The sequence below is a fragment of the Paramisgurnus dabryanus genome, chromosome 23, assembly GCF_030506205.2.
Source record: "Paramisgurnus dabryanus chromosome 23, PD_genome_1.1, whole genome shotgun sequence".
NCBI lineage: Eukaryota > Metazoa > Chordata > Actinopteri > Cypriniformes > Cobitidae > Paramisgurnus > Paramisgurnus dabryanus.
Genome location: NC_133359.1, coordinates 27,528,602 through 27,548,017, shown reverse-complemented (window position 1 = coordinate 27,548,017; position 19,416 = coordinate 27,528,602). Strand labels below are relative to the sequence as shown.

The 19,416-nt window shown below is 36.3% G+C and overlaps 1 protein-coding gene across 2 annotated transcripts in view; it reads left to right on the top strand.

The window, feature by feature from the left end:
* Positions 1-7,352: 7,352 nt before the first annotated feature.
* The window catches only part of ano5a (anoctamin 5a), a 43,061-nt gene continuing 30,997 nt past the window's right edge, over positions 7,353-19,416 (top strand). For both annotated transcript variants that reach the window (XM_065291184.2, XM_065291183.2), the window contains exons 1-4: positions 7,353-7,597; positions 12,037-12,098; positions 14,866-14,997; positions 15,436-15,477. In XM_065291184.2, the coding sequence (XP_065147256.1) occupies positions 7,531-7,597; positions 12,037-12,098; positions 14,866-14,997; positions 15,436-15,477 (303 nt within the window). In that variant the 5' untranslated portion in view covers positions 7,353-7,530. The remainder of the gene's footprint in view (positions 7,598-12,036; positions 12,099-14,865; positions 14,998-15,435; positions 15,478-19,416) is intronic.

The window sequence follows — 19,416 nt, the reverse complement described above, 5'->3', positions numbered from 1 at the left end:
TTAACATTTAATTGTAATACATATTCATTGTACAGAAGAATGTAAGAAAAAACGCGTTAATTTACTGTGATTTTATGGGTCTTTTTGTCCCTTAGAGCGACACTTAAAGAAAATTGTGTTTTATTGGTAATGTTCCAGGTGTCTTTAACTGTGAACTAACTGCACTTTCAAACAGCTCCAGCAGGTGGAGGCACCAGCACATCTATAACTTTGAACGAAATGCTTTTGAAAAAATGTCCACAAAAAAAGAAATTAAAAATAAAAGTGACAATATCATTTTTACATTTCTAAGCCTTACCTTACTTTACAAGAAATGTATTAAATTATCCACATCTATGATACACTGTTAAGGATGTAATCAAGATATAAACATACAACTATATATTGTATAGGCCACCTGTTGCAGAAATAGGGGTGGAAAGAGTACTGTAAAATCATACCCAATTAAAAGTGCTGTTACTTTCCAAAAAAATGCAGTATTAAGAGTAAAAAGGTACCTGTCCTAAAATCTCCAATGGTGGAAACAGTACTAAAAATGTGTTCTTACAGGTGAAAGGAACGATGAAAAACAACACTTCTACTTGAAATACGTGCGTGTGTTAAAACACTGTTTGGAATTCATCCACAGACAGACAGACAGATAGACATAGTTTAGTCACACTGAAAGTGTAAAACAGGGCTCTTCAACTACTCTTCTTTGAAGGCCAGATTTAAAAAAAATTTATATGATGCGGGCCTGGGATGTTTACATATTTTACCTTTTATACATTTTTACTTTTACCTATTATATATATTATTATATATGTTATAACTTATGTTGTTTATAGTTTATATAAAAAAACTAATTTCAAAAATCATCTTGAATCTAGTATTTTGCCATTTAATTATTTGAAAAGTCATATTTTCTTTTATAATTTTTAAAAACAATTGCGTTTTAACATTGCAAAAGCCAAATTTTAATAGTTCAACTATGAACGTTGCACACAAAAATCAACACATGTATTATTGTGTAGCCCTAACTGCAGAGCTCCTAAGCTTCTTTTGTTTATACCTGTTTAACAACAAGTATTGACGACATATACTCAGTCTGTTTTCTTTTTTAATATTTTAAAGATATATAGGCTAAAACGTCTTTCCATTGTATACTACATTCAGACACGACTGTCAGAGTTCGCCCCCTAGTGGCAGTTTTAATGAAATTTTACTAAAACCGTGCCAACATAGGACAGGAGCTCATTCCAGCACAAAAGCCTACTTATCAGTAATCAATAGTTTTAAAGGATTCAAGTGTTACTGATAAAGTCAAACAAATAATGATTAATAATTTTCACCTTGCACACAGTGTCTTAATTAAAACACACTGATATCACTTCCGGTTGGTGTGTCACATGCGGTGGTGGTCGCACAAGTTTTTTTTAATGCATGCATTCAAAGCTTAAATTTGATCTTAAAATTATACACTCGCAGATGGTTGGCACCCCACGCAGCTCCTTCCTGTTTTTCGGCCATCATTTGTCATGTACAGTAAACAGGCGGCTTTAAAGTAATCACTCTGATTTTAAATCAGACAAAGGTGACCGGTAAGCCGGATGAAGTTGATTGAAGGGCCGCATTTGGCCCGTGGGCCGGCAGTTGACTAGCCTTGGTGTAAAAGCACAATGTGCACTGCAGGTATGCATGGTACTCTGCTCCTTTAGCAAGAGATAGCTCAACCTTTCACATCTCACAAATGTGGAACACTTGACATTATGACCCTGCACAACGTTATTTTAAGGCTATGCCAGTAGTAACATGTTTTAAAGTTGGTTTTAAAAAACCTAGACGTTTCAGTGTCCGTTCATTCACGAGTTGATCGTTATAACTTTGTTTTGTTTAAAAATGATTAGCCAGTGTTTACATATTTTTTAACAAGCTTTAGAAATGCATGTACTATTTCTTAGAATATGGAAAATATTTAAGATATATACATAATGTTTTTTGGTATTTGTATTAGATCAGATAGGTTTCAATAATTTGATCAGAAAAACAAACTTGCTACTATTAGTGGACCCCCCTGGTCCACTAGCAAGTTTGTTTTTCTGATTAAATTATAATTGATCAAATTTTTCTGATCAAATTATAATTGATATCAATAATAATACATAAATACTAAACAAACTGCCAAAGTACTACTTCAGCAGATGAAGAGCTGTTTGAATTGTAAACTCTATGCATCTAACTGTGAATGAGATTATCTTTGGAGACATGCTCAGGCCCAGCTGACCAAGACATGGTTTGATCTTTGGACCCTGATCTCCTCACAGATGGCAAAAAAGGGCACCTGACATTTACTGGTCCATTCTGAAGGCCAGCACCCCTCGGGCAGCAGAAAAGCTACTGCAAAATGAGTCTTAGTGGATTCTTAATACTTTAGAGAGAGGTTACAGGATTTTGTTTGCCTCCCAACCCCCTTGCTTTGCTGGTGTATTGCCCATGGAGGTACAAATTGAGCAAAGACATGTTGGCACAAGGACTTCTCCACACCACTCTCTCCACTCTTTCTTGGGCAGTCAAGGCTAATGGTTAGAGGTTGCCGGTAAAAGTCTCATGGCCGGCAGCCAGGTTAGCTACCCAGTGCTCCAGGTGTGTGTGTGTGTGTGTTCACTACTTTCAGTGCATATGTTCACTAGGGGATGGGTTGAATGCAGATGTTACATTTTGCATATACCTGACAATCACATCACTTTCACTCTCTTGGACAAAGGGTCTATACAATGTACTCCTTTTCTAGAGCGAGTTGTTTTTTTACAGCTTTTACTACCCAAAAAATGTCTAGGGGCTACTTCCAACTTTAGATCTGTGTGGTCTTAACCGTACTTTGCCGACATACAGGTTCAAGATGCTAATGCTCAATCATAAGTCTCAAATCCAAAACAAGGAATGGATTGCCCCGATAGATCTAAATGATGATTTCACAGAGATTCTGCACAGGTTTGCTTTAGGGGTTGACACATACCAATTTTGAGTTCTTCATTTTAGCCTAGCTCTATCATCTTGCACCTCTATAAAGTTTGTGAATGCGACTCTGGGGCATCCTTAAACTGAATAACATTGATGACTGGCTGGTAATGTCCAGGTCAGAAGAGATGTCAGCCTGGCATCATAATGGGCAATAAAGCTACTTGTGTTTGAACAGAGAACCATTTTCCCAAAGGTTGTGTGGCACCTGACCAAGCAGGGATAGTTGTGTCCTGATGTGGATTCAATCTTTGTTGCTGTGTGCAACATCAGGCTAGTGTAAGATCTATCAGTCCTCCAAATTCAGGGTGTGTTGGGTCTCGTGGCAGCACCAGCAGCCAACGTTATCCCATTAAGTCTACTGCCATCATGTTAAACATGTGTTTTAGTTTTGGCTCAAAAGCCTAAAACCGTCATGTGAGACAGAGGTAGTGATAAACGAGATGTGCAAACATCTATTTGTGATGTCAATTTTAATTTTGTGGCAGACTGAGAAATAAATAAATGTATGGGGAAGTACAATGACGCTCTCACTTGTATGATGTCACAGCAGGCATCGCAAATATAACGACACGCCTATAATCCCTCCCACTGTGAAGTGATACTAAACTTGATGGAAAAGCTAACCAAGCCAAAGTGAGGTGAGCTGACCCGACCTAATCCTTGGGGTACTATGCAATGGAAAAGCACCATTATATCAGTGGCCCATGTTTAGGCAGGTGCAGCAGATCCTGCTCTGGACAGAGTCCAAACCACTCTCCCTGAGGGCAGTTTACATTCTGGGACATGCAAATATGGGAGCTGACATCCTGTTGATTAAGTGGGTGAAGCCATGAGATGGAGTCCACATGGGAGAGGTTCGGCCAGTCGGATGTGAATCTCATTGTCTCCAGGAACTGGCCTACTATCCCTTCTGGTTTACCCTTAGTCTTCAGCTCCGTTGGGGCTCATGCAGATGTGGCTGAGGCTTCTTCTTTACACTTTTCCCCTGATAGCTCTGCTCTGGAAATACGAGTGTTTGGCAGGACTGAGTTCTGTGCAAGGATCGATCTTTCACAACTGATCAGAGATTTTGTATAGGGGTGTGTCCTTAAATGAAGTTTGTGACAGGGCAGGATGGTTCTCTCTGCACACTTTCATAGGATTTTATATTTTGAACATTGTTTCAACCCCAGATGCACAAGTCCTTCTGGGTATACTACCTTGCCCTGTTAGTTGTCTGTGAATACTATGAATATAGTATAGTATATAAAGGAAGAAGAAAAATTATTATCTCTGTTTAAAAATAATTCAACTGAATAAATTCGCTATATGATGCTTTTAAAGGCAACATATCACAAAAATCTGTCTTTTCCATGTTTAAGTGCTATAATTGGATCCCCAGTGCTTCTATCAACCTAGAAAATATGAAAAAGAAAAACCCAGTAACTTAGTTTTGGTAAACCATTCTCTACAAGCATGTGAAAAATAGGTCATTGATATTTGGCTCCCCCTTGTGATGTCAGAAGGGGATCTTATTATAATAATACCACCCCGTAGTCGGCACTTTCCAATCACAGCAATGCTGATCTCTAGTGCAGAGATCAGCATCTTTAAAAGGACACACCCAAAAATGGCACATTTTTGCTCACACCTAAAAAGTGGCAATTTTAACATGCTATAGTAAATTATGATATTTTGAGCTAAAACTTCACATGTGTACTCTGGGGACACCATTTTACATTTATTAAGATTTATTTTACATTTTAAAAAATTCTTCTGAAATGTCCCCTGTAATCAGTTTAGGTTGTCAAAACAAAAGATGAATACTTTTCATTGTTATTTCTATTATTATTGTTATTTATATAATTACTATGTCAGCTAAATACTTTTAAATGTTTTTTAATTGGAGTTACTAAAACCGGAGTCACCCAAATATGAAAATTCTCTTATTATTTTCTCCCCATCAATGCCATTCCAGATGTAGCTGTTACTTCCTTTCACCAGCTGCACACAAATTGTCTTTTTAAATTAAATTGCCATCATGTTATCTTCTGGTCAAAATGGCAAAACTCCAAAAAGCGCATATCCATCTTAATGGATTTATATTGGATGTGCATATATCCACTGGAGTCATTTGGAATACTTAAAATTATTCATTTCTTTTCAACTAAAGAAAGTCATACATCTGGGATGGCATACGGGTAGGGCTGAGCACATGATGTCTTTACCTCTATAATCTTATACACCAGATTTAACATGAACTACTCTTGTCCTGTTATTACTTTGGTCCCAACCCTACCAGCCCTATAGCCTTCAAAAAGAAGGCACCTTTACAGGACGGCTGTGGATTTTTGAAACTCAGACTGGGATGTTAAAGTTTGAGAAATAGGCAACTATGTGCCTGTTACATTGCCACACCCAGACCGTGTAATTGCTACAGTGAAGGGCAGTGGAAACCACTTGAGAGGTGGCCTAGGCCAGAAGAGTCTATATTGGGCTAAACACGCTCCTCTAGTTATGTTTCTTGTGGGTTTAGAACAAACTATCAGATGTAGAAGATTTCAGGGAAATGGCTTCAGTTTTTTCTCTTAAAATGTTGGTAACCTTATTCTTTAAGCCAACTACTTATGTTCGTAAGTTATAAGGTTATTTTTTCATGGCTTTATATCAGGTTTAACTGTTGGTCAAATTTAAAACATTGTTATTCTCCCATTCAAGTAGAATTTGTCTTGTACTGAAGTATATTGTAGCTGCCCAGAGGCATTACAATATACCACAGAGTGTGATGACTTTCATTAAAGGGATTGTTCACCCTCATGTTGTTACAAACCTGTAGGATAAATTTCTTTGTTTTGAAACACAAAGGAAGATATTTTAAGGAATGTTTAATCAAACCGTTCATGAGCCCATGCATTTCACTTCCATAGTATTTTTTTCTAAAGAAAAAATAAATTTTTACAGGTTTCTAACAACATGAGAGTTAGAAAAGTTTTCTTATAATTTACTTATCCGTAAGCCATGTATGACTTTATTTCTTCAGCTGAGTACAAAGATATTTCTAAGAAAAACCTTTTTTTTGTTTTACTGAAGGAAAAACAAATATTTGGGTTAAAATCAAATATGGTGGCACAACAACATGCCATTGGTTCTGGCATGTCCATGACTATTTGTCATATTTCCAATACCACTGACAATTGCAATGATCAATATCTGCATATTTGATAGTAGCAGGTTTAGCGCGTTTTGCTTTCAGAAATATTGTTTTTTTATTGTTTTAAATATTTTTTTCAGAATGCTTCCTATGTGTTAACAGTATCGTTAATCCTACAATATATAATAAGAGAAACTGCACAAATCACGCATCTGAAGGCAATTTTCGTTTCAATAAGAGCAATTACTTTATGTAATTATGTTATGTTATGCTATAATTCCCTCTCTTGTGTTCATGCACTCAGCTTATTCATTGGTTTATGGTTAATGTCCAAAAATAGTCTATATGGGGCTAGTTGTTCAGACCACCCAACCAGTCAAATATAAAATTATAATTTTTATATCCCCAGACACTGAAAATAAATCTTTAAAAAACTAGATGAACGCATCACTAGCTGATTTTTTACTTCTTTTCAGTGGCTTTGTCATGCTTACACTAAATGAAAAAGGCTGGCAGTGTTGGAAAAGTAATCTAATAAAATGCAAAACAAATTAGCCTACATTTTATAGCATGTATTCTGTTAATCAGTAGTAGAATATGATATACTGTAAGAAAACTGGTTAGACAAGATTTCAATGTACTTTACATCAAATGTGCCAGTTCTAGATATCAGATTAACCACATCACTTTGCATTACTTTGACTTTGCATGGAACACTGCAAAACTCATAAACTATTCTTTCATTTTATGAAAAGTAACCAAACACATTTAAACATCAAACAGAGTTCTGAGGTAAGACCAATAATAACCTATAGGCTATAGGAATAATAGCAAGAGCAAAGTTTAAAAGCATATACTGTACCAATTGTTTATGAAGTACACCACAAGCTCATAAATGTTTCTAACTTTCCTTTATTTTTTATGTTTTACAGTCAAAGCCCGTACAAAAGTAAGGGTGGCGCTTTTAAATTGTAGTCGCTTCAAACCACTGTCCGCTAACGCAAGAAATTACGAATTCTACTATTGCGAAGGCAGCGTGCATGAATATTAATAGAGTAACGCTGACGTTTATTTGCAGCCTGCCTATAGCGATGCTCGTTTAATGAATAGTAATGAGTTTCCACCACGTTGCTCTTTCGCATTCCAATGGTGAAGCCACTGCTCATTAATATTAAAAACAAACCCTAGGTCATAGTAGAATCGTAATATCTCTCTAGTGGAGAGCAGAAGACAAACCCGAGTGGGCAAATCTAATGCCATGTACGCGGAGTGATCGGTCATTTCTGGGAGAGAGCTGAGATCAAATCACGGGGCGTGGGCTCGGACGGAGCCCTGGCGGAAAGATCATTGACTTTATTAAATTCACATCACTACTTTAGGATTTATTAGAAGTCTTCACAATGAATCGCGTAAGGTCGAGCGATGAGACGCTTATTGAAATGGACCAAACTGCTTGGTCCGGCGGAGGTGAGTGTCAGCACACGAATGTCTTTACACATGGGTGTGTTTCAGTATATATACTCAGAAGTTATCTATTTTGTGCTTCATTCAATTAGTTAATTCACAACATTGTACCTATTTTATATTTTAAGTTCTTTTTTTTGTTATTAAAGTTATAAATCTGAAGAGTTAAATACAAATGCGCACGCCCGTTCACGCGTTGTTCGTGAGTTACAGTTATGAAATTAATTTTAAACGATAGTTTTAAACGATAAGTTTAAACAAAAGCACTTTATTTAATCTATTTGTATGATTGTGTGTAATTTTGATAAATGTAAATAAAGTAAAATCTTGTTATGTGGTCATTGACGTTCAGCGTTTGTTTGGTTAGTTGGCTTTTATATTTCCAAGCATTAAATATGTTAAATTACGATCGAGCAGTTAAAATGGTCTGGTGTTTATAAATGTATCAAACAGTAAACTGTTGAATACTGCACTAAGTGGACTGTACACCACACAATAATGTGTAGTGTTAATTTTGTACAGCATTGGCTAAGATCGATAGTTATCAACCCATTATTATTGTTGATTGTGTTCTCATTCTGTCTTAATGTAGTTTGCATGCAACGCTAAGGTCATAGGTTAAATTTCCCTGGAAACACGCGCGCACGCACACACGTTTTAACAAAGCATCTGTGCACTAATATAAAATGCAACATGTTTCTAACTCAGTATACAGTTAAACGTGAGTCATACAGTATCAGAGTCAGACCTCCTGACCTGGGCTATATCTGTAAGCAGGATAGGGTAGCACACTCTGTCATTAGGCAGTACATTTTGTAAATCTGCCTAACTTTAAAAATCTGGTCCGTACGAAAGACGAGTGAGCATTAATTATTTTATTCTCATAAAAGTTTCAGTGTACTTTTAAGTTATACAAAATTGGCACAGTCTCTTGTGCTTGCTCTGCAAAGTCGTTCTAAAATGTCTTAGACACAATGCATATTGCGGTCTTAACTGTCTCACACTTGATATAGTTTGGCTTCACATGTGTAGTGTGGGTTTGTGTGTATCATCAACATTTATCTGATAGGCTGATAAAGGGCTGTATAAACTCTTCTGTTAGGCTATGTTCAGCCAAGGTCCAATTCATAAACATTTGGACTTTACTGCATTTTACAATTAACTTCTCAAAAGAAGATTGTCGATGTTGTTGATATCAAATGTCAAAATAGTTTTGTAACCTTGGAGACTTAGTGTGACCACACAACATGTAACAGGCCACACAATATGTAGTTGCCTTGGTTTGGTGTTTCCTGTGTCAGCAAACATCTCTCACTTCTAGTTTCATACCCTACCATTTCCTAAATGTCTTATTTGAATCCAACTCTTTGGATGCCAGTCTAAAATAAAAATAAAAATGTTTGCATACAGTAAATGTATGCATATTGATTAGCAATTCTTTTTAAACTAATCATGTCTGAGGACTATTATTCAGCATGTTTGGAAGATCATTATGTCCCATTCAATGGCCTTACTCAGAGTTGTGAAATATTATCTTTGAACAGGAGATTGTTAATCTGAAAGTGTATAAAGTGTTATATGCTTGTAATGGCTCTATGGTTGTAAAACAATAACAGTATAAAGGTTTAAAGTGACACAAAGATAATAATTTAGCTGTAATATTTGAAAGATTGTTTGCCCAGAAAGCTGTCAAATCCTTGTTTTGTGTTTTGAAGACTGAATAAAACCGCTAATGGGCCTAACATTAGATAAACATTACACAACATATAGATTTCTTAACTTGCTGTCACACCTGAAAGTGTGCTGTGTTTTGTGTTCGAAGGTTTTAGAGGTTTAGAACTGCAAGGGAGTTCATTGTGGTTTATAAGATACCAATCACAAGAGCTGATAATAAATGTATTATTCTGAAACTTTCTGTTATTTGGCTGTATATGTCCGGAACCATGTGGTTAGATTCACACAGTCAGTGTTTATGACCTTATTTATTTCCTAGAAAATGTGTAACTCATTGTCTTGTACATGAAACAACAGACAGTAGTAAAATAAATGCGGACTGTATGGATGAATCTTCTTTGCATTGCAGTATTCTTCAGTAATGCATTAAACCATGAACATATTACAGCAATCAAACATTTGAATTGTACCCTTTTTATTTATTATTAAGAAAGCTGTATGGCCGATATCAGGTCGATATGAGATAAATGTTATTACAGTAAATAAGAAACAAACAGCAAATTGGTGAATTTAACATACAGTAAAATAGTGAAGTAAAAATACATTTGTTAAAGTACTTAAAGGAACACGCCCACATTTTGGGAAATTCGCTTATTCCCTCAGAGTTAGATAAGTCCATACATACCTTTCTCATCTCTGTGCGTGCTGTAACTCTGTCTGACGCAGCCCCTGGTAGCTTAGCTTAGCACAAAGACTGGAAGTGAATGGCTTCAGCTTGCATACTGCTCCCAATAAGAGACAAAATAACGCATTTGTTGTTATCACTCCGCCCAAGTAGCATTGCTTTGTCTTCTGAGATAGAGTTCCCAGTATGTATACTGTTAAAAGATGTCTGTGTCTCATATGACCTTGTTATTTGTACACAGTGTGACTATACAAATCACAACACATAAATAGGAAAATGTTCGCATTATTTTGTCACTTATTGGGAGCAGTATGCTAGCTGTAGCTATTTACTTCCAGTCTTTGTGCTAAGCTAAGCTAGCAGGGGCATATCTGGGGGATATGGTGAATAAGTGTTCCTTTAAAACATATTTACAAGACATAATTAATGTGAATCTGACATCTCATGGTACTGTTTGAATAAGTGTGTTGAACTAGTGTATGACACAACATCACGTTATGTTAAAAAGTGAATAATGATTGGTCATGTCTGACAGACTTTGACTTTACATTAAGTGACACTGAGTATATTTTTTTATAACAAACATCAAATTTAAGTAATAGAGAAATTTACTGTGAAGATGTTGACTGTGAGCCTGTTTACACAATACAGCAGTGGTTTTTAAACTGGGGGTCGATAGATGGTGCCCAGTTTTATGACATTTTATAAAATACATTAATTTATCATAAAATGACATGTAATCAAACCTCAGAAAAATAGGGCTACTAGCCAACAGCAATACATTGTATAATTTAATATGATTTGTTTACTTCAAATGTTAAGTTTTAGATTGTTTTAAGTTATACATTTTCTTTAGGGGGGCACAAAGGATTCCCGTACACAAGGAGGGGAAGTTTAGGCACCACTGCAGTACAGGATAAACAAAGTCTTAAAACCCCTAAAAGGGAAATGACTCACTTTGATTGATTCATAACTAAATTGTGCATGAACAGAACTGTATTTACATAACCGTATGAATACAGTCCTTCAAACAGAACTGACAACCGCTGTTGTGTATTGTGTGAATACACATACAGCCTGTCTCTTTTAATTGCTTGTCATTTTATCAATGAATATTTGTTGATCATGTGATGCGACAAGATCATTGCAGCATTTGTGGCTATGTTTTCATATCCAGTCTTAATATGATTCACACACAGTTTAGTTATTAGCAATAGTGACAACTGCATTAATCAAACTAACTAAAATTAAGATTCAGTTGTGACTTTCCAGTGCTTAAGAAGTTTGAATATTTGTATATTAACTTAACTCACTGTGACTGTTGTTACAACTATTATTTTCAACTCTATTACAAGAAAATGGGGCTCAGTTATTCATATAGCTTTCAGTTATTCATTTATATAGACATTATTGAGCTGTTATATGAATAGGGCAAATCAAGAATCATTTCTGTTAGTAAATTCAGCCTCTAACATTTTGACTTTATGAAAGTTGCCAGTATGGTAAACTTTTAGGTCACGCTTTCATATTATCCTAACCAAACCGCGGTTTGGTTAATCGCGCCCTGACTGGCTTTCAGAAGTGGGCTCGGCCCGGGTGCAGTTCACTTGAGCTCAGGCGTGGAACGCGCAGATAGCAAATTGCACCAAAGCGCAGTTCAAAAGGACAGACGTCAGATGGTTAAGTGAATGGCTGAGCTGCACAAGCGACAGATCAACTAAGCAATATGTTAGAGGTCAATGTTTCATTGTGCACCAAACGACCTAGAAAAAACAGACTTAACATCACAATGGGTCCTAGTGTTAAGAGAGCCCTTACTTCCTGTTTTCTTCAAAACAATCGCATCCTAATGATGAATGCGGGCTCGGATCGGTCAAAGTGCTTCTGGAGGAGCAGGGGGGGGGGGGGTTTGGTTGGGTTGGGTTAGGTATGATATGAGTGCGCCTGTAAATGTCTGATCCAATAAATCTCAGATTTATTTAACAATTGCTTGCTTCGGCAAAACAACTAGAAAAAGGAAGGAGTACTTTTATAAATAAATAAACATAATAAATATACTGACTGCTTATTTCTCTTTTTCTAGAGGAAAACAATGGCTTCCACAAGGGTTCTGTCTTGGAGAAGGATTCTCTTGAAAACAACATGGTAAAATCTTTTACACATTTTAGTAGCTCGTGAGCCTTTATTTAAAATTTTGGCTGTACCTCAAATCATGTAAGTTGTTTTAGGAGAAATGTGCTGCTTTTCTAAGCAATTCAAGTTTTCACCTAATAAGAAATAATACAAAAAGTTGCACTTAGCGGAAACCCAATCTATATCTAAGGAACAGAATAACATAGGAACTTTAGCTTAAAACAACTCCTTAGCAACAACCCAGAACTGAACACCCTAGCAACTGCATAGCAATCTTCCTAGACATATATCATTTAGTTATTATTGTGGATGTGCTGGTGATGCTAATTCCTTTTATTGTATAAGCTGATGAGAGTTAATTACAAAGCCTTTGTTGTTCAACATAAAGAGACATGACAGGAGTGTTTTTTTAAAGAAATGCTTTATGTAAGTCCTGTGATTATAGAAAGTGTGCATTGTTATAGGTCAGTGTATTAACAAAGGGATGTTTATTATGTTCTGTTATTGCTATGTTGCTTATTTGCATGCAGTGGAAACTCGTGCATTATATCATATTGGAGCACAAGGGTCAGTCAAGTTTATTTGAGACAGGTGTTCTCATGACACATTCATTCAAATCAGCTCGTCTTTCAGCCATATATGGCTTCCAGTTTGCATATGAAAAATTTGCTGTACCATTTTCCTACCAAAACCTTTCAAACCTTTTGCAGTGTTGTTAGTCATTGTTTTTGTTTACATTGTTTTATTCATGGTGGGCATGCCATGTTTTGTGAATATGTTATTCCAGAAGAGCTTAATTGCAAATCGGGTGAAGAAACAAATGTGACCCTAGACCACAAAACCAGTCGTAAGGGTTTTTTGAAAATGAGATTTATACATCATCTGAAAGCTGAATAAATAAGCTTTCCATTGATATATAGTTTGTCATATATAGACAGTTTCAGCAGTAACAGCTTAAACAAATGGCTTCTGTGGAAGAAAAAGCATTAGTTTTAATCATAATTCAAGCGTATTAAAAACTACACTCAGCTAACATTACTGCACTCTAAGAAAGGATATTTTAATGTTTTACACATTGTTTTGTGTTATGCTATTTAATGGATTATGTGTTATTTTAACACATTATGTGGTTTCATTTGGTGTTCAAATACATAAAAGGGACAACACAAGATGTGTAAAAAGTGTAGTATATAATGTACACAGATCACAGATCACCCCTCATCTTTAGGAAACCAAAACATTTGTTATTTTAGACTTGTAAAACCATCTATAGGGTATATGGAAATCCCTAGATCAGGTTTAACAACGAGAGCAAGTTTGTATGCGAGTTTCTGGCCAATTTTGCTGCATCCACTCACAAAAAAAAGGTTTTGATATATTTACAGTAGAAAATGTACAAAATGTCTTCATCTAACATCTCTACACAATGATTTTTGGCATAAAAGAAACATTTATACTTTTAACCCATGCAATGTTTTTTTTGCTTTTTCTACTACTGTCACGATTATAAAATTTGGCTAATTAAGCCTAATAAATTGTGACGATTATGAGGATAAATTGCCTGTTTTATTGCTTTGACATTTATTTTTTGTTTGTCCATGAAATAATTTTCACACGTTATGATTATTTAAATTAAATCTTTTGCAAGGTTTAACTGACAGTAAATATTAAGACATATAACACATTTTTAAAAGTAATTATTTAATCAATATATGTTTCAAAAACTGAAAATTCTTCATAAGTAAGAAACACAATAAAGTGTCTGAAAAATAACTGAAAATAAAAATGCAATAAACTGACTATACCAGAACAGGCCTTAAATAAGAGCCAAATAATCTGAAATCTTCACAATGAGGTAGGGATCCGTAACGATTAATCGCTATTAATCTATAGCACAATAGAAATTTTTGTTTACATCATATATGTGTGTGATCTGCGCATAATAACTTTGTATAGATAAATGCACACACATGCATGTATATGTTTAAAAAAAATTACATGTGTATATACATTTGTATATTTATGTATCATTTATATAAATATAAATACTCAATTAAAATTATGCATGCATGTGTGGATATTTATATATACATAATTATTATACACAGTTCACACACACATATATAATGTAAATAAAAACTTTTATTCTGCTATAGATTGATCAATCGTTATGCATCCCTACTATGAGGTCAAACAATGAGACGATTATTTACTCATTATGACAGCCCTATTTTCTACCCTACCCAGCGATTTACGACTAGTTTTGTGGTCCAGGGTCACAAATATGCTTTTGAGTGGGCATTTTAAGGGAATAGTCTATGCTATCATGATAACAGACCCAGTCCGCATTAAATTTCACTGTGTGGAGAAAAACGGCATAAATGTTTTTGAGATCTATGGAGTTATACAGGTCTGAAACAACTTGTGGGTGAGTACATGATGACAGATTATTGCTGTATTTGCCTCTTAAGCACCTCTGAGGAAACACTGTTTGCTTTATGTTCTTTTTATCTGTCTTCAACCCTTTTCTTGCACATGTAGAATGACTTTTTGCTTTATGTTCCTTTTATCTGTCCTCAACCCTTTTTTTTTGCACATGTAGAATGACTGTTTACTTTATGTTCCTTTATCTGTCCTCCACTCTTTTCTTGCACATGTTTTTATGGTTTTCACTTTTTCATGCCCTATCGGTTTGATTCCAAGATTAAAAATCTCTCACAATAAATCTGCTGAAGATAAGCTCCTCTGCATCTCTCTTTTTCTCATACTGTCTGTGTAGTCCACACTGAGTGTTGTCTCTGAATGCGCAAGCATTGCTTCTGTGCATTCGAGTCAATCTTCAGTGAATGGGTGTGAACAGTGCGAGAAAGAACACACTGAACCACAGCAGCACCTTACCAGCTTTGTAGGGGTAAGACATTATGATGGTTGTGTGTGTAGTGTGTCGTTCAGTTGTTTTATGAATCAGCAGCTCTTTACAGTGTGAGTAAATCACTCAAATGTGTGATCAAGTTTCACAACTGTCTTTAATTAGCCAATGACTAGTAAATTGTTTTACTTGCCTTTGATTGAGATAGAGGCAAATAATAAGTTTAGCACAGATTAAATGTTGTTCGTTCATGATGTAAATGACTTGTAGAGATAGGCGTCCACTTGGATGGAGAAAGAATAAGGTGTCATACGAATAAATAATCCCTAAACCTTTATGCACAGAATGTAAATGATACACAGATGTTTGCATGGTTCTTGTGTAGTTTGATTATAAAGAGTGGGCATAGACTTGTGTGTGTTTGTCTAAAGTAGGCAATATAACAATGTGTCTCTCTTACCACACTGAATGTATCCACAGATATGGAGAAAGAGAGCTTTATTTCTGAAGTATCGCTCCAGGGTACGACACGGTAAAGAGTTTGTAAACTGTGTTTGTGCATGTGTGCCTGCTTTGATCAACCAGCTTGGATATCATAAAGTTTTACTACACCATTGTAAAATAATCACCATTTATCAAAGATTTTTGCCAAAGACAATATGACGCCAAGAACACCCTAGCAACTGCATAGCAACATGATAATGGCTTCAGACCAAACGGTGAATCCTGTATGACTTATATATAAATTATATATAAACTATACAAACTACTAAAATGTATAGTTTGTATAAACTATAATTCACATTGGATACCAAATGGATGAAAGTGAGTAATTCAATTTTTACACAATTTTCTAAATAATTAATAATTATTTTAGTTTCTTCATACGTTCTATAATGATCAATAAACCAAACACCACGTTCCCTTTACTTGTTTTCATTAGCTTTATTTTGAGTCTGTAATTGTGTCACATTACATGATTATATAGCTGTATTAGAGCAGATGTGTTTTGTGGTTAAAGGCCTTTTAAGTTCCCTGTAGCCCAGCCCTATTTCTTGTAACCATACATATAGTTAAACTAAATGTAAATGCATTGGCTTATGGTAATGATAGACTACCTTTCTTCATACGCCTTATCTTTCATGTGTAATTATGGAAAATGAATGAGGGGGAGAGGCGTGTTGAAAGAGCAGCAGGCGCTCTGCTTGCTTAAAGTAAACAGACGTTATTGTAGGTTTAAAATGAATAGGGCTTTTTTCAGAGCAGTAATTCTGTATGTGTATGATTTGTTTAGGATGGATCAGGTTACCTCGCTATAAGATTTTCAATCCTTCACACCTTTACTGTGATTGTTTGACAGATGATAATCAGATTTTAAGAAATCATTCTTTAATATTAATATTTACATATTTATGCAACTTTTTGTTGGCAGTGTTACTGTAGTCCTTTTGAAAATGTCACGATCTGTAAATGGGTTTTACCCTCAACATGCAAATTGCTGTGGCTTTCTCGTAGCTCAGGAAAGTGAGCTGTGATGCATTTTCAGTTACTGGTGAATCCAGCTTGGAGTTTTTTGGAGTTTAGTATGAATTGGCGGTTTGATCAACGTAAATGTTGGGGTTTGTTGGTGTTGTTTGGAGTTAGTTGGTGTTGGATCAGTGTGAATTGGGGTGTTTTAAAAAGCAAGTCTTGCTTAAATGAGTATTTTTTTATATACATGCACTGAAGGAGGAAGTTCAGGATATCTACAGGCCAGAAAATCAATGTGACTTAAGGGTGGACCACCTTAGAAACACCCTGGCTGGCATAGAGGGTTGGCAATAAACTGTTATATATTTGTCAACCAAGAGATTTTGGACTATTGTCTCTATCGAGGTTACGCGCCCATGTCACGTTGCTGTGCGCGTGGTCACGAAAACTTAACGCTTGTATTCTTATTTAAACACCACAGTTTAAAAAAAGTGATTTTTAGCCATTGAAACACAAACAACAGTGCTATATAGGTGCGCTGTTTCAGTGTTAGAGGAGCGTGCAAGTTGCGCGTCCGCTGCCCATTAAGCTTATGAGATAATTTTTGCCGCTTTATTTGCCTTAAATACACATATGCGTCAAAATTCCCATCTTTGCAAGCATCCTCATAAACACGACCATTTAGGTCTTAAGAGAAAGTAAACAGCTGAAAGAGAAAACGCATGTGTAACAGTATATTAGATCTGGAATTTGGTCTTAAAGGGGAAGTTATCTAATTTTGCCTCTGTCTGTCACTCGTGTTTTTTGTGAAAATCTCTCACTGCTCTTGACTAAATCACTTTTCTACCTTTTATAAAATGTATAATATACATTATAATTTATTATCATCACTGAATGTTTATCTTCAGTGAGCTTGAATATTGTATGTTTTTATCTTCTTTTATCTTCTGCGAGTGATTTCAATGATAAGTCAATGTGAAGACCCATTAACGCACATCTGGAGGTCTCACAGCGCGAATGAGGAGTTTAACGTGGGGCGGTAGACGCGATTTCGCCTCATTCACGCGTCTCGTTCGCGCGAATGGCGCGAATTGAGCATTGCCGCTGCAAACCAGCGAGTTGACAAATGTAAACTTTGGTGGAAAAACGCGCCACGTTAACCAATCAGGAGCTTGCCCGAATAGTGACGTGTTCAAGCGACAAACTAGCTCGGTACACGCGAATTTGATGCCTAAAACGTGTCTGGTGTGAACCCCCATTAATACTCCCAAGCATACCCTTACAACACCAGTGGCGCCTGCAGCCAAACACACAACACTGTCCTTACCATGAGGGGCGCTAATTAATGTGGTTTAATTTTTTTACATACTTTTAAATTGATTGTTAAAAGGCACCAATGATCCAATTCATGGTTTCCTTTGGTGTGTAAGTGTGTTAGTACATGTAAATGATATTCATAAGGTACAAATCCCAAAGTAAACGATGACGCAAGTTATCATCTCCAACGTAAATCTTTTCTTCTACAACAAACACACGGATTGTAGGCAACAGTTCCTGGGCCTGTTGACGTGGACACGACGGCCATTATCATAATACTGCCCACTTCTGACTCACAGCCTGTAAGTAGTCAATGTTTTAATACTGACCAAACCTCAAACATGATATGATCAGAAATGCAGACATGGTTTTAATGTTTTAGTCTCCTAACCTTACCAATGTGTTACCTTCTGCTCAAGCCACGCTGGCAAAGTTGACCGATCAGCTTGCAGTGTTTCCCACAGGATTTTGAGATACTGTGGCGGTGATGACGTCACACGCTGATTAGCATATATGTGACGTCATTGCGTCGTGTTTTACTCTTTGATCCTTCACACTATATTGCATTTTAACACAACTGAATGCTATTTTTACATAGTTTCTATTCTGTTGTCTATAAAATAGTGACTAAACAGGACCCAGTAACGACCCACGACTCAGTAACTCTTTGTTGAATCCCATCAGCTCTTTCTTTAACTGCTGCTAAAACCGCGAAATTGTCTGAAAAAAATCATCATACATTTACATTGAGGCTGTACTGATGTTGCTCTTCTCATCAGTGTTGTTGTGTTATGAGCGCTTTTTTATATGAAATACGAGTGGTAGTTTTATTGTATATCGCGTATAGCGCAAACAATTTGTTGCAAATTCAGAAATATGAGAGAATACACGGTTGCTGTTACTACAGAACACGTGCATGGGCATGCCGCATAATAGGGAGAGAGCTCGGACACAGACTCACATCAGAACGGGTATATGTGGGAAACACTACTGCTAACCTTTTGTTAAGTTACTCTCATGATGAACTTAATCAGCCGTAACATCCGTGAATGTTGACGTTTACGCGAAAAAGAGAAAGAACACGGAGGAACACGGAGTTAAATACTTTTCACTGTTATGTGAGGGAGGCGCAGGCGCGTAGCAAAGAGAGGGGAGGGGGCCGGAGGCGTGCGCTGTTGAGGCGCTGCACACAACGAGAGAGGGAGGATGGAGGCGCGCTGAGCGCTCGCTGCAATGAATTAAGCCGTTCTAAATAGTAAAATTAAAATGTTAATGGGAATCATGAAAAATCTATTTGTGGCGGCCAGTGTTGATTCTGTGGCGGCCCGCCACAGATAAATGAATATATGGGAAACACTGAGCTTGGTCATCTGCATTTTCTGGGTCAGATTCAACTCGTACTGATTAGGTAGTAAAGACGATATTAACTCCTGTCGGTATTGCATTGTGAGTTAAAGGCGCTCTTAACAAATCTGTGCGGCGTCACTTTTTGTTGATGTTTGAACTGTTATCAAACAAATGGAGCGTAGCTAACTCCTCCCCCTCCCTTCTGTACTTTAATGAACGCGCCCCACCCCCAAATCCTTCTTGTCGTTTATTGGCTGGAACACTTTGTTATGTTTCGTGTTGTTAGGTTTGTCCACTGTGTTGTTATTGCCATTTGTGGAGCCTGAG